At 43.8% G+C, this 25,274-nt stretch overlaps 1 protein-coding gene across 4 annotated transcripts in view; it reads right to left on the bottom strand.

Annotated features, from left to right (window-relative positions):
• Positions 1-3,045: 3,045 nt before the first annotated feature.
• TAMM41 (TAM41 mitochondrial translocator assembly and maintenance homolog) overlaps positions 3,046-25,274 on the bottom strand; it is a 46,681-nt gene continuing 24,452 nt past the window's right edge. For 2 of the 4 annotated variants that reach the window (XM_008538116.2, XM_070574728.1), the window contains exons 5-8: positions 23,785-23,930; positions 13,934-14,099; positions 12,566-12,628; positions 3,046-3,181 (exon numbers count right to left, since the gene is read on the bottom strand). In XM_008538116.2, coding sequence (XP_008536338.1) covers positions 3,105-3,181; positions 12,566-12,628; positions 13,934-14,099; positions 23,785-23,930 — 452 coding nt within the window. In that variant the 3' untranslated portion in view covers positions 3,046-3,104. The remainder of the gene's footprint in view (positions 3,182-12,565; positions 12,629-13,933; positions 14,100-23,784; positions 23,931-25,274) is intronic. The other 2 variants (XR_011526866.1, XM_008538117.2) reach the window with 2 other exon arrangements.

Genomic DNA, 25,274 nt, shown 5'->3' with positions numbered 1-25,274 from the left:
CTGACGGGACGAGGGCCAAAGAATTTGTGGATACATTGTGAAACCACCACAGGCAGCATCTCCAGCAACACAGCAAGCAGGTCAGCTTGGAGATTCCAGCGCAGGGACACTGCCGCTTCCTGACCTCTGGCAGTCACCCCTTCTTTCTCCTCCAGCTCACCTCTTTCAACAACTTTGTAACTAATTCCCTTCCTTAAATCCCCTCTCTTTGATATACCTAAGATGATTTCTGTTTTCCTGACTGCACACCGACTGATATGTGTGGGATTATCCCTGGCTATCCAAACTCACCATCTGAATTAAACAGCAAAGCGACTTGCAGAAACGTTAACTATTGTTATGTGCCAAGAACCATGGTAGGTGCTTTACCTATATTCTCTCATTTAATTCTCACACCAGCCCTGCCAGCTGTGTATGAGTATATCTACCTTATGGCACAGAGACTGAGGCCAGAAAGGTTAAATAACTTGCCCAAGGATACAGCTGGAAAGAGGTATGACTCCCAGGTACATTTATGTTTCCGGTCTTCTGGAATTTGAGAAGAGCTACTTTCTGCCAAAGAATTCAATTTTCCTCAGAGGAAGTGTCATCTCTCATCCTTATATACCTGTCTGATGAATCCCAACTTAGATGTCTTTATTCCAAGATGAATTGAGGAAAAGGAAGATAAGAACACATTAGGGGAAGTGGAACACAAAGACTGGGGTACTCAACACTTGTGAAACCCACAGTGTGTGTGGGAAAGGTACTAGACGGGAGTTTGCAGCCTGCGTTCAAGTCTCAGCTACGTTACTCACGTACGTTACGACCCGAGGCTATCACTTCCTCTCCTGGGGCCTCAGGTGCCCTCATCTGATTGCCGGTCGGGGCCTCTCCACTAGTGCTGTGCAGAGGCTTTCGCTGAGGCTGCTGTGGGAACCTGGAGGGGTATCCTCATCTGGAACATGACCCTCACCTTCTGTGCTCTACTGAGTATCTACTTTGCAAGGCAGTTGGGGACATAAAAAGCTGTATCAGATACAGGGGGCAGAAGTTAAAGTAAAATAAAGCCAGTTTATAGAAGGTCCTGAATAGGCTTACTGTGGACTGGATGTTGGTGTCCAGAATCCACATGCGGGAATTCTAGCCCCATTGTGACCGTACTGGGAGGCGGGCCTTTGGGAGGTAATCTGACCATGAGGGTGGAGCCCTCATGACTGGGATTAGTGCCCTGATAAGAAGAGACATGAGAGCTTGCTTTGGCCCTGCCCTCTCCACCACGTGAGGTCCGAGAACACAGCTCTCTGCAACCAGAAAGAGGCTGTCACCAGAACCCGGCCATCCTGGTCCCCTGATCACAGGTTCCAGGCTCTAGAACTGGGAGGAAGAAATTTCTGTCATTTATAAGCCAACTAGTGTGTGGTATTCTGTTACAGCAGCCCAAACTGACTAAGGCTGATGAGAAAATTTCATTTTATCCTATAGGCAGCGGCGAATCATTTCAGCTTCTTGAGGAAGAACTTGACACAAAGAAACAAAAAGATTTACAGAAGAAAATAGTACAAAAACAATGATACAAAATGATAGTGGCAACAATCATTTACTGAATGCTACTAGGCAGGGTCCTAGTACACAGGACACTTGGCTCACAGGGTCTTCACAACAGCCCAGGGAGGGTTGTAACATTATCCCCGTTGCACAGATGGTGAAACTGTTTAGAGAGGCTACATAACCTGCCCCAAATCACACAGCTAGTCAGCAGTGGAGCACAGATTCAACCTAGTTTGGTCATATCCTAAGCCTATGCTCTTTTCTCTACACCATGAGGCTTCTAATTTGGGTTGGAATGAACTGAACCCAAAGGTGGAAAAAGTAAGTAGAGAAATACTGTTCAAATTTACAGGAGAACCTAAGGGTCTGCACTAGAGCACTGGGCAGTGGAAACAGTGCGAGGTGACAAGACAACCTGAAGAAAAGAAAGACAAAGCCTGAGGTTGGACTGAAGGGACCAACGTGACTGGCGAGGTGGACAAGATGGCTGCCTCCCAGCAGCCCTTGCACCTCAATTTCCAGCCAGCAGTGCACTCCTTCCCTGCAGCCATGAGCTTGAGGGCCGGCTGACTCTTGGGTGCGGCAAGTGGCTCAGGCCTAAACTCATCAGCCTGGTTCCATCCTTCAGCCAGTTACTGGTGTGGGGACGGCCAAGTAACCCAGCGAGGGCCCATGAACCAGACAGAGGCTTGCTGTGGGCTGCTGGGAAGCTTTCTTGCTTTCCTAAAAGGGCTTCTCTATGTGTCCCCAAATGCAGATGGGGAAGCATACAGCCCTGGAAGTTATTGCCAGTGGTCTCAGAATTAAGATGGGTGTCAGCCTTGGTGTGATGTCAACACAGCAAGGGCCAGAGAAAGGAGAGATGGAGAGAAACTGGGTCCCGGATGATTCGGTTAACCTGCTGAATCAAACCAGCTCTGAAGCCCACCACACCTCTGACTTTTCAGCTCTTTGAGCTACTGAGCCCTTTGCTATCCAAGGCACTCTGCATGGGTTTTCTTTACCCAAACGTTCCTACCCGTTACAACAGGGAAAGCTCTGCAAGGGGTCTGCCACAGGCTCTTCACCCGAAAGTTGCTGCCACATGCCTTCATGGAGAACAAAGAGAAACGTGAAAAACCTAGATCCAGGAAGATGCTGATGAGACACTTGAGCTCCCACTGGAAAAGTCCAGTGAACAGGGGGGAGACTAGGCGGAGGAGCCAGACTCCCTGCCTGTAACCCCTGGGCTGCAGGTCTGTGAGTGTACGCACCGTTTCTTGGGGCTCTAACGCTCAAGTACAAAAAATGCAGACGACAGCTAACGTTCTTATGACAGCAGGACCCAGATGGTTTTGCACGGAAAGAGGATTCTTCTCCTCTCACAGTAAGTCCTCAAAGGTATCTGGGTCCCCCTGGAAAAATGTCACACACATACATTTAAAAAATCAAGTATGACACATACATACTTAAAAAATCAAGTATTATGCAAACCAAAGTAACTACAGATTCAAGCAATGGGTCAAAGTAACACTGTCCTGTCAAAAATGATCACTTTATTCATCTATACATAACATATATAAAAGCAACCAAAATCAGGACGTTTTCCTCAGCCATCCTTTCCACATTTTATGCAGTTTTAGTGAACTATAAATCACTGATTTCTTGATGCCTAAAAGAGAAAAGAAGAGACAGTGAGAACTGAGGCTTACAGCTGGAGGTTCCGTGATGTTCGGACCAGAGACTTGTCTTTGGAGGGAGCAGTGACGGGCTGACCGAGGGTCCAGGAGACCCCGGGAGCCAAAGGTTATTAAAGGTCACCATGATCGACAGGAGGCGAAGAGATTCTGACTCAGGCATCTGTTGAAGCAGTGATATGGAGGCCAAAGGCACCCGAGCTTCTGGGGTGAGTGCATCTTTGACTTACGAGCAGAGTGGCAGCCTTTGAATTTAGCAGCTCTTTTAAAAAGGAGGAGAAAGGACGAACAAAGACAAGACTGTGGATGTGAGTGGGCATCCTCAGCCCCTTTCTAACTCCCAGTGCCCACAACCCAACCTCCCCCAGCTCAGTGCTTGTGTCACGGTGTACCCCGCTGATCTGCCCAGAAGGAATTTCGTTTCCATCACTTCCCATCTGGTAGCCTCCGAGTCCCCTTTGAGACTTCTTCTCCAGCAGTGCCTTCCCTGACGTCCCAGGTGATTCAGACCCTGCTCCTCCTTGTCCCACAGCACCAGTGCTGACCTCTCACACAGCACGTACCACATGGTACGGCACCATCAGTTTACTCACCCGTCCCTCCTCCTGGACTGGGAGCTCCTTGGGGATAGGGACCTTGTCCTATTCGTCCCTGTATCCCCCTCACCTCGTACAGTACCCAGCACATAGTAGGTGTTTAGTAACCACTTCTGAAAAGATGGAAGATGCACCTCATTCAGGTATCTGACCTTCTAGCACCCTGCATCTACCTAATCACAAGTACCTGATGAAACCGGAGAAGAGGCTCTCTGGGGGCTTATGGAAGAAGTAAAAGGGGATAGAACAAATGGGGTGTCATTTGTCTGTGAGATCTAATAGGATCCTATTTGCAGATGGTAGCACGGCTCGACTTCCTTTGTGTTGAAGATGAAGTCATTTAGTCTGTGTTTCAGGGTGTGGTCCAAAGATGCAAACAGTGTTTTTCACCATGAGATACAAACTGTGGGCTGTGCTGCAAGTCTGAAATGCACACCCCTGGCAGTGTACTTTGTAGGCTCGGCTGACGAGGGAACAGGATTTGTTCTGGAGACTCCCAGCACTGCGGTTTGAGCGATCTCTTGAAAACACCTGGCCACATTACCTGCAAGCTGCCTAGTCTGCTTAGGGCTTTTTAAGAGGCTACTGCAGGCAGTGGCAGGTAAAAAGGCAGGGTACCAGTAAAATTATTAGCGAATACTTCTAGCAACTCTGGCCTGGCTTGTCTACTGACCGACTACTTGCAAACTGACATGGCCTAATTGAGAAACTCAGAGCTCCTTTCCCTGCCTCCACCCCTTTTAATTTTCTCCCTGGAGCAACCACTCTGGTAAACCTCAGCCACTTGAGCATTGAGACTGGAAACTTATTGCATAACGTGCTTTTTAAAATTCTAGCCAGAAACAATCAAGACACTAAGCAGAATACAGGTAGTTGCACACAGTAAGTCCAACGCAGCAACCCCGGGGCACTGAGTCACAGCCAGAGAAAGATGCACTGACCACAAGTCCCAGCTCAACTTCAAAAACCTTACTCACATGCTCCTTGGAGCTTAACATTTAAGGTAAATACACAATGTACATCAGCGTCAGCATGTAGCCATTTTTGCTGCTAGCGGATAGAAACCTCTGTAATTAAAAACAGTCCCTCCCTTCAAAGGCTCTGCCAGAGAAATATTCTCAGAAAAACTGCAGCAGGGAATTGTGTTAGAAAGAGCACTGGAATAGGAATCAAGAGACCCGCATTCTAGTCCCAGCTGGGCCACAACCTTACAGTGGGACTCGCCCTCTCTGGGCCTCGATTTCCTCATCTGCGAAATGAGCGGGTTGGACTAGACCAGGGGTGCTCTAACGTGGGGCCCACAGGCAGGCTTTGATCCCCCTGAAATCAGTCTGTGAACTCCTGGAAACTGCAGGAGAGTCTGCCGAGCACGTGTACAGTGCACTTCTGTGCAGACGGCCCAGAGTTTGTCAGATTTTCACAGGGAGCAGGCATTTGCAAAAGGTTAAGAACAACAGATTAAAGTGAAGGATCTTTTCTGCCTTAATATTCTAATTCCAATAAAGGTGGAGGACAAACTTCGTGAACTTGGAGTAGGCAGAATTTCCTAAATAGGACACAAAAAGCTGCTAACCATAAAGGACAAAATTGATAAGGTGGACTAAGTAAAATTAAGAACTTCTTTTCACCAAAAGACACCATTAACAGAGTGAAATGACACCCCCAGAGTGGAAGACTTTGGCATTACATACATTCAACAAAAGACCTATATCCAGACTATATGGAGAATTCAGTTAGAAAAGGCAGATCACTCAACAGAAAAATGAGCAAAAGACTAGAATAGGCACTTCACAAAAGAGGATATCCAAATGAATATATGAACAAATGCCCAACTTTATTAGTCATTAGGAAAATTAAATGAAAACTCCAACATGATACCACTACGCATCTACCAGACGGCCTCCAATGAAAAAGACGTCTAACCCCAAGCATTGCCAAGGAGGGGCTGCCACAGGAGCTCTGCTGCTGGGAGCGGGGTCTGGACAACTGTCTGGCAGGATCTACCAGAGCTGTGGATTCACAGCCTTTATGATCCAGTCACTCTACCCCTACGTGTATACCTAACAGAATGCACACACACACTCACCAAAAGACAGGCACAAAGCATTCACAGCAGCACTACTTGCAACAGCCCCAAACTGGAAACCCAAGAAACCATCAACAGCAGAATGGATAAACGTGGTGTATTCGTACGATGGACTAGCTGCAATGAGAATAAATGAACCATTGCTACTCCCAATACCATGATGAATCTCACTGATGCTACGAGGATGTCATGAGGAGTGAAAGGCATGAGAGAGTACCTATTTATATGACATTCAAAAATGGGAAAACAGAAGCATGGCATCAGAAGGCAGGAGAGCAGTTCCTCCCGGAGGAGCAGTGACTGTGACTGGCACCGGGGGGCTTCTGAGGGAGTCGTTCTGTTCTATGCCTCATTTGGGCTCTGGGTTCATGAGCGTGTTCACTTTGTGAAAATTCACCAAATTTATGATTTGTGCACTTTTCTGTATATAGGGAGATTCTTCCTACTATAAGGAGATCTAGAATCTGTCATTTATTCAGTCACTGAAATACACTGAACAAGTATTTACTGAGCACCGACACAGACAAGACACTGAGCTGGCTGTTGGAGATACTAGTACGAATGAGTTATGATCTCTGCCTTCAGAGGTTACAGTCCATAGAATTCTACTTGGTCTTCACTAAGCTTACTTTCGGTTTCTGCTTACTTTTTAAAGAAAAGGATGGTGATTTAGGAAATCTGCATTTAGAATGTGGTTTTGTTTTGTTTTGTTTCATTTGTTTTTTGAGGAAGATTAGCCCTGAGCTAACATCCACTGCAATCCTCCTCTTTTTGTTGAGAAGACTGGCCCTGAGCTAACATCCGTGCCCATCTTCCTCTACTTTATAGGTGGGATGCCTACCACAGTATAGCTTGCCAAGCGGTGCCATGTCTGCACCTGGGATCTGAACCAGCAAACCCCGGGCTACAGAAGCAGAACATGCGCACTTAACTGCTGGGCCACGGGGCTGGCCTTTAGAATGTGTTTTGAAGGAAGACAGCCTGCTAAGAGAGAAACCTGACTCCAAGAACCATCACCATCATCTTTGTTCCTTCCTTGATGGATGAAGATGCAGGATCTCTTTAGATATATTCACTTGAGACAGATCCTTATTTACCTAAAGCTAGTCATTACGAATTTTGATTAGTATCTAAAGTCAGGATTTTGTTTTGGAAGCATACAGAAACCTACTTCAACATATGGCCCATAGGTTTTTCTTCCGTTGATTTCCAGCTTGTTTCATGGGACCTACAGCAAAGTGACACAAAACTATGAATTCTCTGTGTGACCTTAAATTGACAGGTCTGGGGCTGGCCCAGTGGTGCAGTGGTTAAGTGCGCACATTCAGCTTCAGTGGCCCGGGGTTCACCGGTTTGGATCCTGGGTGTGGACATGGCACCGCTTGGCACGCCATGCTGTGGTAGGCGTCTCACATATAGAGGAAGATGGGCACGGGTGTTAGCTCAGGGCCAGGCTTCCTCAGCAAAAAGAGGAGGATTGGCAGTAGTTAGCTCAGGGCTAATCTTCCTCAAAAAAAAAAAAAAAAAAATTTGATGGGTCCAATGACAGACAAAATTCTCCAGGAAACAATGTGCAGCAGAGATATGACTAGGTTGTGTGAGGTGTCTACCTTCCTATAATTCTGTATTTCAGATCTTTAGGAGAAAAATTCAGCAGGCCCCCAAACATTCTTCCAATTAATTGCCAACTATAAATAAATATCTACAAAGAAAATCTCTTCTGAGGCAGAAGTACAACTTATGTTAAGATCTTGTAGGTTTAAACAATAAGCAAATCATCAGAAAAAATCTTAACTATTATTAAGTGTTCTTCCTATTTAAATATGTAGGTACCAAAAAATGGACGAAATGTTTTAGTTATAAGAAATCAGATGCAGAGGATCATCAATGATCCATTCTACTGTGTTCCAGGAAAGGGCTGGTAAGGACCAACTGAGGCATCCCAGAATCTTTTTAGGAACAAGACTAAACCTGTCTTGTGAATTCAGTTGGATCTTTTGAAGCTGGAGAGGTAAACAGGTATCTGCCCCCAGAGTTAATTCTGATTGACCAGAAAGTCAGATGGGGAAAAATAAAGCAAGATTTCAAAAATTAAACTCATCATCCTCCCTCAACCTCCCTCACCTCTGAGAATGGCACCCCTGTCCGCTGCTCCCAAGCCAGGGACGTGGGAGCTAGCTTTGACTCCTCTCCCTCCTTCGCCTCCCACCAAGTGGGAAGTAAATTACCAAGACCTAGAAACTGGCCTTCTAAACACTGCTTGCCTCTCTTCTCTCACCTCCACTGCAATGACCTGAGTTCAGGCTGCCATAATTTCTCACCAGGCTGGCTACAACCACATCGAATCGGTTTCCTAGCAATAGCTTCATCTGCCTTCAATCTGTTCTCTATTCTCTAGCTCTAGTGGTCTTTCTACAATCCTTCAGTGGCTTCCCTCTGCCTCAAAATAGACTCTGAATTCCTTTTCATGGAATTTAAGGCGTCCCCTTGACTGGCTCCTGCTTACTCCTCAGTCTAATCACTAAATTCCCCCATGTCTTTCCCAGTTCCCACAGGAGAACACTCATCTTTCGCTCCTCCTTAGCTGGCTAGCTCCAGCTGCCGATCGCTGCCCTGAGGAGAACTCTGCTCTTCTCCTAACAGCACAGTCTAAGAGAAGTCAGTATGATTTTCTGCATAATAACTCCCAAGATAAAGGGAAAATATAGCGTTTGGCTTTGGAAGCATTTCTGTACTCATCTTTGAACAGGAGCCTATCAATGGTAAGGGAATTTCAAGGGAACAAATAAAGATAGAGTGTTGGACCGCATGAGAACACGCTGCCGTGTTATCTGACACGGCTTACGAGAAACGGCAATCCTCTGGGCTGGTTAGAGAAGCCTGGCTTCCACCTGGTCTAGGAATAGAGTGATCTTTAGATCTAGATTCAGCTAAGTTTATAAAGCACCTGCTAGGCACTGAGTACCCAAGGGAACTCACAGTGAGCTGTGTACTAGCACCCCCACCATTTCAAGGACGGAGGGCTCATTAACATGCCCAGGTTACAGAGCAAAGAAACGACTAACTGCAACTCCAAGCCAATGTCTGCTCACTCCAAGCTTAGCTCCTGGTTAGCTATCCCCCTGAGTTTAACTGTATTTGAATATAAGAGGTATTTACTGGCTAAGGGGAAGGCTGGATCTCCTTTTTACCCCCACTCTGAGAGGGAGGTTGTAAAGGGGAGGAGTGATGATGGCTACAAAGAAATAAAAACTTGACCAAATAACTGGGTTTTTCTCACCCTGCAGATGATACGTCAGCTGCTGAAAAGTGGCCTAGAGGTAGAACTTCGGAGATTTTGGGAAAATGGAACCAATGAAAGCAAGACACAACAACAACAGCTACGACTATAATGAGACGCCTTCTGCACAAAGCACAGGAGGACAGAGGCTCTGAAGCTCACTGCGAAGTTAGAGGAAAGAGAAGCAGTAAAAGAGCCACTCAGAGCCGCTCAGGGCCTAGGGCTGCCGGCTCACTCCAGCTGGAGACCAGGTGAGCCATTTGAATTTGACAGTGCAAAGTGGCACATTCTAAAGAGAGGTCAGGAAACTTTTAGGTAATGATACCAAAAGAGGAACGACCAGGCACAGTGCTAGATGCTTTTACATATCTTAAGATATGATTTTTACAACCTGGTGAGGCAGGTATAACTATCCCTGTGAAATTAAAACTCAGAAAAACAAGATAACTTGCCCAAGTCACAGTAGTTAAGTTGCAATTTGAACCCTAGTCTCTGGGACTCACAAACTCCTCCCTTTGGCCTGGGCCGCCTTCATCACAGCCCGCGACCACCATAAACCAGAGAAGCCAGAGCATAAGGGAAGTAAGCCCAAATTATAAACATATAATTTGAAGAGATGCTTATCACTTGCCACAATTTCTGCAACCTCAGGGCAGGGTACACACATTCTGCTACTCTGGACTTCCACAATCCAATGAAGCATCTTTAGAAGAGAAAGGCAAGCAGGCAGTAAGCCCTCAGGGGAACCAGCACGGGGCACTCCAGGGCCACAAGGAAATCTGGGCTGCAGGTTCTGTGAGGTGTTACCCACTGCCCTCTGCTGGCGACTGGAAAGAACAAGTGTTGGAAAGAGGACCAAAGATTTCATTTCAGGTTGAAATGTCAAGAGACGATAACCACGAATTTTTAAAAACCTTTTATTAGAGAAAAATTCAAACTCCTAAAAGAATAGTATAATAGGTCCCCATGTATCTTCATCCAGCTTCAACAATGTATCAACTCATGGCCAATCTGTGTCATCTACCCCTTACCCACTGCCCTCCACCAAGTTTTATTTTGAAGCAAATCTCAGATATCCTGTCATTTCATGTGTAAATATTTTAGTACGTATTCCTAAAAGAAAATGAACTTTTTAAAAAACCTATAATACATTATCACACTAAAAAAAAATCATCAATCAATCTAAGAATTCCTTATAGCACCGGAGGCCAAAAATAAAAAAAAAACAAAGCATCCAGCCTCATCCAAAGAAGATTATGGCAAGGAGCTGCAATCACACAAAACACAGATTAATAGCTTGAACCACCCAAGCAAACAAAAGCACCCCATCTTCAGCCTTGCCAGGGAAACCCAGCAGGAGCATAGATTAAATAAAATATCGTAATTGGAAATGCAAAGCTACACACCAGAGTGGCAGAAAAACCTTCAGCTTAGTAGATTTGGCACATGTGCTACTAAATCTTTGTTGAATCTTTCCAAAGATTCAGGAGGGCAACGCTGTGTCCTTGGGGCCAAATGCTTGGCTGTGTATCCAGGCAGCTGGGTGAGAGATGGGAAGAGGTATGACCGCGCCAGCTCTCTGGCATCTCAACCCAGGGATCAGGATCAGGCTGAAAGATCACTCCCTTCTCTGGGTTTCCTCTGTGCCATTTCTCCCCCAGGAACCGTGAATTTCTATTTACACGCCTGTCTCCCCTTCTGGATTATGAATCCCTTGAAGGCAGGATGGTATCATGCTTGCTTTGTATCCAGTGTGGCTAGCACGAGAGATGCTCAGTAGACGCTTACCTAAAGAAAGACTGAACCAGTGAAGTCCATCATTTAAAAATATCAAGTGTTGGAAAGAATGGAGAGAAACCATAACTCTCGTTTACTGCTAGTGGACTATAAATTGACATAACCACTTTGAGGCCATTTGGCAATATCCAAAGATATGCTCAAATGCTTAAGCCCATAAAACAAGAACAGGATGTTTTAAAATTCAAAAAAGAAAAAGGACTATTCAGAGAACAAAAAGAGAAAACAAAAAAGCTCCTGGAAATTAAAAATATAATAGCAGAAATAAAACCTCAATAGAAGGCTTGGAAGCTAAAGTGAAAATCTCCCAGAAAGCAAAGCAGAAGGCCAAAGAGATGGAAAACAGGGATGAAAGAAAGAAAACCAAAGGACTATCCTAGGAGGTCCGAGGTCTGAATAAAAGGAGTTTCAGAAAGAGAAGAGAGAAAACAGATGGGAGGAAAGTAAAGAAAGAATAAGAGAGTTTTCTTATATTCTTATATTCCGAGTTTCCAAGCTGAAAGGGCAATGAGTGCCCAGCGTTAGATAAAGACAGACTCACAGCAAAGCCCATCACCGAGAAATGTCAGAGCCCTGGGGGAATGAAGACCTAACAGGCTTCTGGAAAGAACACACACAAAGGATGAGGAATCTGGATGCCTTTGGACTTGGATTGCAACCCTGGAAGGAAGATGATCGAAGCAGTGATATCAAAATTCTAAAGGAACATTATTTCTCATCTACATCCAGCCTAAGCCTCAATTATGTGTGAGACTAGATTAGAGATATTTTTAGACATACATGGTCCCAAATTTGACTCCCATGCACCTTTCCTCAGGAAATCACTAGATGGTGTGCTTCACCAAAACGAGCGTGCACCACGAAGTACAAGACACGAGATACAGGAAACGAGACCCCTCACATGAGACGGTGAAGACAGTCTCCGTGGGCAAAGACAGTTTCACAGGGAAGGAAAAGTCTGTTATGTGGCTCACCTATGAACCACATTAACACAGTCACACAATGTCAGCTCTGAAGATGGACTTCAGCAGAGCTCCCCACAACTACATTAAGAGGACAGAGGGATGGCAGGGGGAGCGTGTGTGGTGAGGTGAACGGAAGAGCTGAATTCTAATCTGCCAGAGTGAGAAGTCAAGAGATGATGCCCAAAGCTGACAAGGAGAGAGGCAACAGCCTAAGACTATCATTTAGAGAGTTGGCAGAGAAAACAAAAATAACTAAGAGATCTGGCAGCGGTTGTCTCTGAAGAGGGGAAATGAGGGGAAGAGCAAGGCACTGCTGTTTTGCAATGATATGCACATGTAACTTTCATAAATAAAAAACGTGAGGGAGAAAACCCGTACACAAGGAGTTATTCAGAAAACTGAGAGGAGCAGTAAAGCCTTCGAACAGTCCATCACTTGGTTTGACTTTTCAGACAACCAGATTACAGCACCATTCTACCGTCTGTATGTTATTGCCATGCCCTAGTCTATGACCATCAAAATTCATCATTTCCCAAGGACTTGCAGAATACAGACAAAGCTTTACATCTAACCCGGAGTGCTGAGGCCACCCAGTCCAGCAGGCGCACTGAGCACAAACTTCCTGAAGTGCTTACCAGCAGTGAAGATGCCCTTGGTGCTCTGTCTCATGCTAGAGGGTCTCACGATTGCCGAAAGGCCTGTGAAGAAAAACCAAACAGGTTCCGAGACAGCCAGAGGTTGGTCATAGTCACACTTTTAAAATCTGAAATCTATTCTTCCCAGTTATCCAATAAAACCAACAAATCTAACTCTGTCTGGTGTCACAGAGTGACTCTGAAAACGGTATCAGGATTGAAGGTCACGAAACAGGAGCTGCCAGCTGCATCACCAACCAGCTGTGTGAGCACAGACAAATGACTGACCTCCTCTGGGCCTGGGCCTCCTCACCTTAAAACAAGTGGGTGGGTTAGGTGACCCTCAAAGGTCATGTTATGACTTTAAATTTGCTTAAGGCTGCTGGTTCTCAATTCCAAGATGTGAAAAGATAAACAAATGTTTCTGCATGGAAGAAAAACTCATTCTGAAAACACATACAGAGGACTCCTAAGTGAGGAACAACAGTACAATCCTCCATTCGCTCAGAAAGGCGGCAGACATCACACAGTGACCAGAATCACGTTAAAGTAAAAAACAAACCAACAATATGTCTCCACATTTCTCTTCAGCCTGGGCACCTGCTGACCTCCGACAACCTGGCGCAGGTCCTGAGAGTGCATGTGGAGTCTGCCTACTGCAGATGATGTTCAACACCATCACTGTGAATGGCCTCTAGCACAGCGGCTTGCACCCCGGAGGAGCGCAGTAAATATTTACTCAATAAAACAGCAGAATGTACTCATCTGAGGGAGGAAGTCGTTTTCAATTTCATCATCATTTCTTTACTGACTGACCTTGTAAATTACCTTTAACAGCTCAAAGGGAAGTGGGTCTCTGAAGATGAGGTTCAGATTTTTTGGTAAATATTAGGCAGGCCTTGGGGATAATATGTAGAACACAGGCCATGTCACAGGGAACCTGCTGAATACACCATGAGACACATCGAATGGGAGTCAGCTGACAAAAGCTGTGTTCTTGATGTTTAAGAGCACTAAAAATGTCACCGGTCTCCTTCCTTCTTAGACCACCATGAAGAACACAGACGTGTTCTTCTCTGAAATACCTTCTAGAAGTTATGCTTTTGGAACCAAAAGAAACATTGTTTCACCCTTCGACAGTGATTTAGGGCCCAGGAATCTGAAAACAGAAGTACTTTCACCACCCCACTTCAAACAAGTGAAAGTTTATATTTGGAAAAATCCCAGATTGTTACTGCTTTTTCTTCTTAGAGGCCATCTATCTCCCAAGCTCACTGGGCAAGAAAGAATAAGGAATACATTTCAGTCAAAGAAAGCCTGCTTTTAGCCACAGCCAGCACTTCTTCAACGCCAGAGTCACAAACATACCTAGACGCACCACCTCTCCACAGTCAGGATCGTGAGCAACTTTTAATAAAGTTTCTTCCACGTCTCTGTTTTTTCCAGGAGGGTCCATAATATGATTTATTTGTCGCTGTAAGGATTTGGGCAACGTCATTAGCTGAGTGAATTGTCCTTCTGGGCTTTTATCTATCTGGAAAAAAAAAAAAAGATGACGTCTATGGAAAATGCTTTGAATTCTATAAATATTCAAAGACACGAGTTCTTTTTAAAATCATACAAATATAGATGAACTCACACCTAGACTAGGCAGCATGCTAAGGAGACTCTCTCTAAAACTGAATGTGTATGTGTTCAGGATTCTAAGCCCCTTCAAAAAAGCCAATTCTTTTTCTATAATATTCTACTTCTATGTAAGAAAAGAATAGAAGCCGCCTTCAAGGATTAATTTCTGACTCAGTTTTAAAATTTCTATTTGTTTTAAATCCAGCAGTTAAAGAAAGTGAGGCTGCAGCCCCAGCAAATCCAGGCACACAAATGATCCCTCCCATTTTAAACACGGGGACACTGAGTAACACAGCTAGGATCATACAGCCAACAAGAGAGCGTGGGATCTAAATTTGTGTCTCCTGCCTTTAGGGCTTTTTAGATACCATGCTCTGTGTCATAAACTGTAGTATTAAATTGATGACAAAGACTAATCCTATTCACTTTCAATCCCTTAGCACATAGTAGGTACTCAAAAAACATTGGTTGAATAAAGGAATGAACAACTGCATCAGTAAAACTTAGTTATTATTTCTTAAATAGGAGTAAGTTATACCAGTGGTTTCTGTTCTCAATGTATTTTAAAATACATCAAGTTGAAAGATAAACACAGAAATTAAACTTACATGAAACTATGCATCAGACTTTACTTAGAAACATTTGAATCAAAAGTTAGCCCCAGGCTGAGGCCACACCTAGCATCCCTACCTCCCAGTTTATTACACTTTACCTTATGGAACTAAATTTTTGTAAAATCACGTAAACATTGACTGCCTGCCAAGTTGAGAACCAGTAACACTGCCCTCAACAGCTCATCACATTATTTTCCAAGTAAGAATCTATCTTGTATTCTTTTAACAAATGTTTAGGTTTTAACTTTAACTAAGAGAACAGTAAGAAAAAAAATCAGACAAACGAGGGGCCGGCCCCGTGGCCCCATGGTTACATTCGGGCGCTCTGCTTCAGTGGCCCAGGGTTTCGCCAGTTCAGATCGTGGGCGCGGACATGGCACCACTCAGTCAGGCCATGCTGAGGTGGTGTCCCACATAGCAGAACCAGAAGGACCTACAACTAGAATATACAACTATATACGTGGGGACTTTGGGGAGAAGACAAAAAAAAAAAAAGATTGGCAACAGATGTTAGCTCAGGTGCCAATCTTTATGAAAATTAGACAAACAAATGTATTAAATTTTAGATTCAGATTTTCTAGATATGACCAACTTTATTAATAATTAGAATTCACTCATTCTACCTCTTTTTTTCATTCAACAAATATTTACTGAGATACATGCCAATGTCTGGATTTTCTAGTTTTATGTATAAAATCTATGCAAAGAAGAAGAAAATACTTTTATTTAGTGGCTCCAGTATGGTGAAAGGTCTTTTTAACCTAAATATTTCATATTTATCATTAAGATGGTTCTAAATTCACCGGATTGGGCCTCTATTTAGCTTTGGCTAGATAAATGACAAGAAATGTGGATATTTCTGTAAAATTTGCTGGAAATGACATTTATGGACTCATATTTTGGGGCCAAGTATTGAGATTAGTCAAAAGGACCTTCTATTTCTGTAAGGTTTTACCTATGAAACTTCCAGGATGCCAAATTGGCGTGAGGAATTAGAAAATAGTATTTGCCACTGCTTTCTCTTAGGAAAAGAATACACTGGAATTTTTTCTTGAAAGCATGTGTTTAAACACAAAATATTAGGCAACATGTTCAAATAAATTGCTAAAATCCTAATGATCTTACTCTTTAATTCTCATTAAAACATGAAAGTGAAAGCACTCAGTTAAATCATGAGAGTCAAATTGCAATTTAAAAACAGATATGGAAAAGACCACATATTATATGATTCCTTTTATTTGAAGTGTCCAGAATACGTAATCCATAGAGGCAGAAAGTAGATTAGTGGTTGCCTGGAGGAGGGAAAGCTAGGGACTGCTAAAGGGTATGGGGTTTCTTTGGAGTGAGGGAAATGTTCTAAAATTAGACTGTGGTGATTGTTGCACAACTCTGTGAGTTTACTAAAAACCACTGAATTTATGACGTGTGAATTACATCTCAATAAAGCTGATGTTTTAAAAGAGCAGATATGGTCATATGATAGTGGATGCTGTGCTGCATCACTCAGAACCTGGCATCAGGGCCAAGGTACTCATTCCACTAGCTGCTAGGAAGGTTGGCTGAACCCTCTCTCAGAGTCCTTCTCAGAACCGTCCTCAGCAAAAGGGAGCTGCCCATATCCAATGACTGGAAAATGCAGGAATACAAAGGCCTGGCCTCTTTGTCCCCAGTTGGGACAATTAGGAAGGGCTGACTATTTCCACAGAGCCACCACAGGATACGATGAGGTCTCTGTTTCAAATATGCCCAATCCCATCTTTCACAATTGGTACCAGGAGTGGGCCTTTTAGAAAGCACACTCTGAGATGGCAGTTTGGAGCTGTCGTAGTGTGGAAGGCCAAGTGGAAGCCTCTGAAGCTGCCATTCTTATCCCCCGGCCAAAAGAGAACTTAAAAAATAAAAACACATCATGGGAGGAATGGCAGAGACTAGAGCCACTTGTAGACCAAAAGGATGCAGGGGTGTGATGTTTAATTTTATGTGTCATCTTAGCTAGGCTATAGTGCCCAGCTTCTTGGTCAAACGTCAGCCTAGACGTTACTGTAAAGGTATTTTTTTCAGATGTAATTAAGATTTAAGTCAGTAGACGTTGAGTAAAGCAGATTACCCTCTATAATGTAGGTGGGCCTCATCCAATCAGTTGAAGGCCTTAAGAAAAAAAACTGAACTCTCCTGAGGAAGATGGTAGATTGCCCTCGGACTCAAGACTACAGCGTACTCTTCCCTGGGTCCCTAGCCGGCCAGCTTGCCCTGCAAATTTCAAACTTGCCAGCCCCCATAATCATGTGGGCTCATTCCTTAAAATAAATCTCTCTATACATATCTTATTGATTCTGTTTCTCTGGAGAACCTTGAATAATAAAAGAACTGATGGTCCTCATCATATCTTCGTTAAGTCTTACCCTCATAAAACCCAAATGGATTCTGGCAGATTAGATTAGACGACCACAAACTCAACCGAGTAGACACCCCAACTGCGTCTGCTGTGCCTGCAGGTGTGGTTAAATCTGCCAGCACAGATCCACAGAACTGTAGGTGCCTTGACAGGGCCAAAGACCTGGCAAATACACCCTTTTCCACTCTGTTAGGAAGGAGGATCAGAAGGAGCTCATGTTCATACAAGACAGACAACAGTACACCTTATGGTCTGCCTCAGGGCTATGTTAACCCTCCCATCCACTGCCATAAGGTATTCAAAGGAAACCCGTCTCTTTGGACATTCTGTGTAATCTCATGTTGTTCCACTGCATCAACGATAGGCTGCTACAGTCCCCTGGTGAGCAATAAGGGGCAAGTGTGTGGGAGGCCTTGGTGGACATATGCACTCCAGAGAGTAGAAGATGAACTGTATGAAGTTTCAGGAATCCACCAGATGAGTGAAGATTTCAGGGATCAAGTGGTCTGGAGCATCCTGGGATATCCTCTCCAAAGTAAAGATCAACTTATTGCGTCTTGCACCTCTCACCACTAAGGAAAAAGCACAATGTCTGACGAGCTTCTTCAGGGTCTGTAGGCAGCACATTCCACACTTGGGAATAGTGCTCAGACCATTTTTCAAGTGATATAAAGCGATGCCAGGTTTGTGAGGGGCTCAGCGCAGAAAAGAGCTCTGTAACAGATCCAGGCAGTAGTGTAAGCAGTCCTGACACTTAGGCCACGTAACTGTGTAAACTTCATGGCACTAACGGCATCCTCAGTGTAGAAAGAAGCTTTGGGAAACTCCCAGCAGGAGAATTACACTGTAGACTGCTGAGATTCTGGAGCAAGGCCACGCCATCTGCTGTAAAGAACCAGATACCAACTGAAATCAGCTCCTAGATACTAGACCCTGGTAGACATGGACCTTTTAACCATGGGACATCAAATGACCATGAATCAAGAACTGTCCATCATGAGCTGGGATCTGGAAGATTCACCAAGTCATAAGGTCAGGCAGGCTCAATAGCAATCTACTGTAAGATGGAAGAGGGACACCAACACTGGACATGAGCAAGGCCAGTGGGCACGAGTAAGGTGCACAAGCAGGAAACCTAGACCCCCATAATATCCACTACGCGCTGAGACACCAGTGCATTCTGTTCTACTTCTCCATTGGCTCATGTACATGGCTACATGGAGGAGGATAAAGGACGAGCTTACTTCATGGATGATTTGGCTTGGTATGTACAAGCTGAAAATGATGCCTTCTAGCCTCTCTCAGGGATAGCTCTGAAAGACACTGATGAGGGGAAATCCTCCCAATGGGTATGCTTCAAGTGGTTCACCTGGTCATTCACTTCACATGGAAATAGCGGCCCAAGGTAAGAATATAGAACGACTCATGGGGAGTGGAGAATGGTTCACTGGTTGGTTAGGGCCTGAAGAAACAAAGATTGGAAGACTGAAGACAAAGAATTTGGGGGAAGAGGCATGTGGATGGATCTATGGGAGGGGGCACAAAGTGTGACAATCTTTGTATGCTGATGTCCATCAGAGAGCATCCATCACAGAGGAAGCAACAACAACCAAAAGAGCAATTCAGCCAGTTGATTCAACAACGCATCCTAGTGCTGGCACAAGGGCTCATAAAAGAAGTAGCCATGGTGGCAGGGACAGAGGTCCTATCTAGGTCCAATATCATGGGCATCTACTCACCAAGGCTGACTTAGCTACTGCTGTTGCTGAAAGTCTATCTTGACAGCAACAGAGGCCAATGCTGAGATCCTAATAAAAGGACCATCTCGAGACTAACCAGCCACTTGGACTACACTGGACCCCTTCCACCTGGGAAGGGGCAGCAATTCATCTTGAATGGAAGTGACAACATATTCTGAGCATGGGTTTGCCTTTTCTGCCCGCCAGGACCTAGCCAGTACCATTGTACAGGGCTTACAGAATGTTTGATTCACTGACATGGTTGGATCATGGAACATCACTTATGGGGCCCACTTTAGAGCAAAGGAGGTGCAGAGGTGCAGCAACGGACACAGGAGCATGGCTCCACTGTTCATACCACACACTGCACCAAAGCTGCTAGCCTGGTAAAGCAGTAGTTCTCAAAGGGGGGAAATTTTTGGCCCCCACAACAAAGAATTATCCAGCCTAAAATGTCAGTAGTGCCACTGTTGAAAAATTCTATGATAGAGCAATGAAGAACAGCTGAGGCACCAGCTTGGCGATGACACCCTGTGAGAATAGGGGGGCATTATATCCTAAATTAATGACTGTTATACAGTACTATGTTCCCAATTGGTAGAACACGTGGATCTGGGAACCAAGGGGTGCAAGGAGAACGGCCCTTGCTTACCGTCATTCCCAGTGACCCACTTGGGAAATCCGTGCCTCCCATCTCCACAACTTTAGGACTGTGAGTCTAGAGGTCCTAGTTCCCAGAGGAGGAATGCTTCTCCTACAAGCATCCTATTAAACTTAAAGCTATGACTGCCACCCAATCACTTTAGAATCCCATGCCAAAAGTCTAGCAAAGAAATGAGTCACCATGCTGGCAGAAGTAACTGACCTTGATCATCAGGAGGTGGGGCTGCTGATACATCTCTTAGTACCCCTTGCCCACTTTCGATGGTAAATGGAAAGTACAGTAGCCACAGCCTGAGACAGACATGGTGAGCAGGGTCTTAGAGTCCTTAGCAATGTTGATCTGGGCCACCTCAACTAGATCAGCAGAAGTGCTAGACGAGGGTGAGGGGAATTTAGGATGGGTAGCAGACGAGGGAGAAGATAACCAGTTGCAGCCTCAAGACCAGATGCAGTGCTGGGAACTGTAGCTTAGCCCACAAATTTTATTCTTGTAAGTTTCCCCAGAATAAGAAGTCAGTTAGAACCTAGATCATGCAGGCTTTTGCAGGCCATAGTGAGGAATGTGGAAAAGTTCATCTCCATAGTTAATGGAAATGCCCAGTCCTTTTCCCTTGCTCAGTTTCTACAAAGTTGGCAGGTAGGCACGTTACCCTGCCCCATCCTCTAGCTAGGGGGTAAATGATGTCTCTCAGGAGAAATTCTACAGATACTGACACTGGGGTCTTTCAATAAAACAGCCAGGTCCTTGCCCCATAATCCTATAGTGAAGCCCACCAGATGACAAGCCCTCTCCATCACAAAGGACTTCCAGCCCGCATTTTTAAAAAGTGCCTTTCTCTTTAAAAACAAGTCACAAAGCCAAATATTTGAGCAAAGCCTCTAACATAACAGATGAAAGTGAATCAACAGAAAAAAGGAACTAAGAGAAACAGAGACAATGTAGAGAGGAAGAAAAAAACTTCAAAAATTATAATAAAGATCATTAAAGAGATGAAAGATAATACATTCATAAAACAAGAATAGGATGCTATAAAAAAGAAGAAGCAGAGGAAATTAAAAATTCAATACAAGTGTTAGAAGATCAATTTGAAAAATTCTCCTGGAAAGCAGAACAGAAAAAACAAAGAAACAGGAAAGAGAAAAAAAATAAAGATAAAACCAATCAAACCAGGAGGTCCAATAACCAACTAACAGGAATTCCAGAAAGGACCACCTAAGAAAATGGATATGAAGAAATTATTACAGAAATAATAAAATAAAATTTCCCTGAGTTGAGGCTCATGAATTTCCAGACTGAAAAGGCTCCTGAAATGCCAGAATAATAAATGAAAAGCAGAGACAAAGACAAAGGCAAATCATCATGAAATTTAAGGACTATGGAAAAAAAGAGATGATCCTAAACACATCAGAGATAAAAAGGTCACATCCAGGGGGCAGGGAATCTGACTGTCGTTGGACTTTTTTTTTTTTTTAAAGATTTTATTTTTTTTCCTTTTTCTCCCCAAAGCCCCCTGGTACATAGTTGTATATTCTTCGTTGTGGGTCCTTGTAGTTGTGGCATGTGAGACGCTGCCTCAGCGTGGTCTGATGAGCAGTGCCATGTCCGCGCCCAGGATTCGAACCAACGAAACACTGGGCCGCCTGCAGCGGAGCGCGCAAACTTAACCACTCGGCCACGGGGCCAGCCCCTGTTGTTGGACTTTTTAATGCAACACTAGAAACTAGAAGAAATGAAGCCGTTACTTAGCAACTCAGAGGGAAAATTATCTCCAACCCAGAACGTGATATCCAGCCCGAACTAGCAAGCAGTATGAGGGCAGAATTTTCAGATTGACATGGTCTCAAAAAATTTACCTCCTCACAACCTATGCTAGGAAGGTACTACAAGGCATGTACCTCATCAAAATTAAAGTGTAAACCATGAGAGAGGGAAAAATCCAGAAACTCAAAAACTAGCAAAGGAGAAAGGCAAAGAAACTCTCAGGGTGATAATGAAAGGAGGTTCCAGGAGAAGAGCCGTGCAGCATCCTGGAAAACCACCAGGCGGAAAGGAACAGGGGACAGAGGGCTCCAGGAAGAAGGTCCCCAAGAAAAACAAGAAACAGAAAACACCTGATGTGTTTGTCTACAATGGGAGAAATTTTACAGTTTTCTAAGAACGTTTGAGGATGAATTAGTTACAGGTACGCAGACAACTAAGCAAGTGAAAAAATTAAACAATTATTAACTCCAAGAAAAACAAAGTTGTACAGGAATTTCATAGTAGTGTATCTCAGCAAGGAAAAAAAGCAAGTTGTCGTAATAAAGCAAATACTGATTATTAACCCAACCAAAAATTATGAAATAACATGGAGCAAGAGGCGGTGAGGTGGGAGGGGAAGAGTGTACGTGTGTGTCCATGAGTGTGTACGTTGATGGGGGTGGCACAAGAGAGTAAAAAATCCTCATCTTCCATAGAAAGATGACAAAAATAAAGTATAAAATCAGAAAAAATCAGTAACTAACAGTCAAATCATATCACAGTCACACGTTGCTTAACAATGGGGATATGTCCTGAGAAACGTGTCATCAGGCGATTTCGTCGTTGTGCCAACATCATAGAGTGCACTTACACAAACCTAGATGGTACAGCCCACTACACACCTAGGCTACCTGGTACTGATCTTACGGGACCACTGCTGTACATGTGGTCCATCACTGACCGAAACGTCGTTATGTAGCACATAGCTGCATTTAGAAACATGGAGGTAAATATCAGAAGAATCAGCCAATGAGATGAAAGCAGCGTCCTCTGGGAAGTAGCACTGAGATCTAAGAAGGTGCACAGCAGGGAACTCTACTTTTTGTTATAAATATTAAGGTAACTTTTATTTTTTAAACCACGTGAATGCATTATTTTGAGAAAAAGCAAAAATTAAAAACAAAATACCTCCACCTGAAGCAAACATGGCAAAAATCTGTTAAACTGAGTGGTGGCTATTTTGGGCATTCACGGGCTTGTCTATTCTTATGTTTAAAATAATTTATATTATTTATTTATTTATTTTATTTTACTTTTTATTTGTTTTTAATTTCTATTTTTTAAAGTTCCCTTTCAGTTCTAGAAATTCCAGTAATTTGTTATTCAATTTAACTTAAGTTGCCCCTAGTATGTGGAAGAGGAAGAGCATAAAAAAAAGTAAAATACAGTGTTCTTTATGTTAAAGATTAATAAAACTGGTTTCTATAGTGTAAAAAAATCTTAAATCTGAATTATTTTTCTCAAAAGAAAGGTTCCTTGATTTTTATTTTCAAATATTTAATATTATTTTTAAAAATTTTTATTTATTCATTCTTTTTTGAGGAAGATTAGCCCTGAGTGAACATCTACCACCAATTCTCCTCTTTTTGTTGAGGAAGACTGGCCCTGAGCTAACGGCTGTGCCCATCTTCCTCTATATTATATGTAGGACGCCTGTCACAGCATGGCGTGCCAAGCAGTGCATAGGTCTGCACCCGGGATCTGAACTGGTGAACTCCAGGCCGCCAAAGTGGAACACTTGAGCTTAACCTCTGTGCCACCGGGCCGACCCCTAATACTATTATTTTTTAAAATACCTTGAAAGAAAGTTTTATTTGAAATAGCAAAAGACACGACAAACATACAAGTCGGGAAAAAACAAGCTTCAGAATAATACGTGTGAGTCCATTTATGTAAAACAAAACCAAACAAAAAAGACTAAACTGTTTCATACATGTGTATATGAATAAGTATATGCAAAAGTGCATGCAAAAAGACCTGGAAAAATATACACCACACTGTCAATAAGGTTACCTCTGGGGAGGCAAATGGGATCGGGGATGGAAAGACGGTAATCTGAGAGTTTATTTTCACTTGTTTCTGATTGGTAATTAATACGCATAGTAAGACTTTCAAATGGCAAAAGATATACATGGTGAAGACAAGTCCCTCTCCCCGTCAGCCCCTGGTTCCCTTCTCCAAGGGCAGGCTCCTATTACTAGTATCTTGTGTTACCTTTTAGCATTATTCCAAATACACAGAAGAATATGTTTACGTACAAGCCTAACTTTTTAGACTATAAATATGACCACACTAGTCCCACTGCTCTACCTCTGCTTTTTCCCTTAAAATAGGTCTTGCCGTAGAAACAAGATGCATTTCATTTTTCACACACAGTTTACCTCCAGTCTGCCTTGCTGGATTTTGTACACCACCTGGGGATTCTCCTGCAGTATGCTGCCATAGAGCTCACGAAAGTGGGCCATGTTGGGCTTCACAATATTCAACACTTTTGCCTTATCCTCTCCAACCACCATCCGAAAGTCGCCTGGTTAAAACAAACGGGAAAACAAATTTTCCATTGAGAATCCACATTCTGTCCCATGAACTGGTTCTGCACTAATCCAACCTGGCAGGATTCTTCACTCAAAACAGTTGCTTGGGGCTGGCCTGGTGGTGCAGCGGTTAAGTGCACACGTTTCGCTTCGGCAGCCCGGGGTTCGCCGGTTTGGATTCCGGGTGCGGACATGGCACCGCTTGGCAAGCCACGCTATGGTAGGCATCCCACATATGAAGTAGAGGAAAATGGGCACAGATGTTAGCTCAGAGCCAATCTTCCTCAGCAAAAAGAGGAGGATTGGCAGCAGATGTTAGCTCAGGGCTGATCTTCCTCAAAAAAAAACCCCAAAAAACAGTTGCTTTGCCTCCTTAAAACCATGAAGACATGACCCAAGGAACACAGGCAACTGTTTGGGGGAAAAGAAAGCCTCTCAAATTACAAAGCCTTTTATGCCCATTAAAATAGCATTACCTATGTACAAAAGGTAATCCTCGTAGAGAAGCTAACTTGTGTTTGTCTTCCCAATGCAGAAGCTTCTGCATTCATAAACTTCCATCTTGTGAACAAAACCCTGCCTGTGACCAACCACTTTAGGCGTGTCCTTGCGGCTGCTTACTCAGCTCAGCCCTGCCTGCTGTGCTTGCAGGAGGGCTTTGGAGGTGCTTTATGAATATAAACAACCTTACTATATTTGATAAGCGCAAGAGCAGTGAGTGTTAAGTCCTAGGAAGCAGAGGTTTACATAAGAAGAGGTTTACATTTAAGATGAACTTGAAGGCAGATATAATGTTATAAATTGCAAGAGGTAAGAAATGAGGAACTTTGAATAGAGCTGCAAAATAAACAATTCTGAAGGACAGAGAGCAACTTTTGAAACAAATTTAACGTGCCTGCCCTGCCTATGCCATTGACAATCATCAGCAAGATATGGGAGAAAAAGAGTGGTAAACCAAGAAAACCAGAGTGAATGCCTATTGCGCTAATGTTAATTCAGAAGAGGCTGGAGTCAAGGGAGGACCTCCCAGGGAGAGCCTGGGGATAGCAACGTGGCCGGAACCTTTGTGGGACAGACAGGAAGCTGTCCAGGGGAGCAGTGAGGTGGCAAGTGTAGGCGGAGAGATACCCCAGCTGCTGAGCAATGTCCTGGGTGAGGTGACGATACAATGTATCATCCAAACCAGGTCACTTTTGAGGGTGAAGGGGGCTCCACGAATAATCACGCCAGGATGAGTACAAACTGGACAAAGCAGGACACACGGTTACCCTTGCCGATTTTTCTTCTCTGAAGAAGGGAAGGCATCACTGAGATGATTACCTGGCACAACAGATTTT

Source organism: Equus przewalskii, chromosome 15, assembly GCF_037783145.1.
Source record: "Equus przewalskii isolate Varuska chromosome 15, EquPr2, whole genome shotgun sequence".
Classification (NCBI taxonomy): Eukaryota; Metazoa; Chordata; class Mammalia; order Perissodactyla; family Equidae; genus Equus; species Equus przewalskii.
The sequence above is the reverse complement of the archived record's forward strand: the minus strand, read 5'-3'. Positions and strand labels throughout refer to the sequence as shown.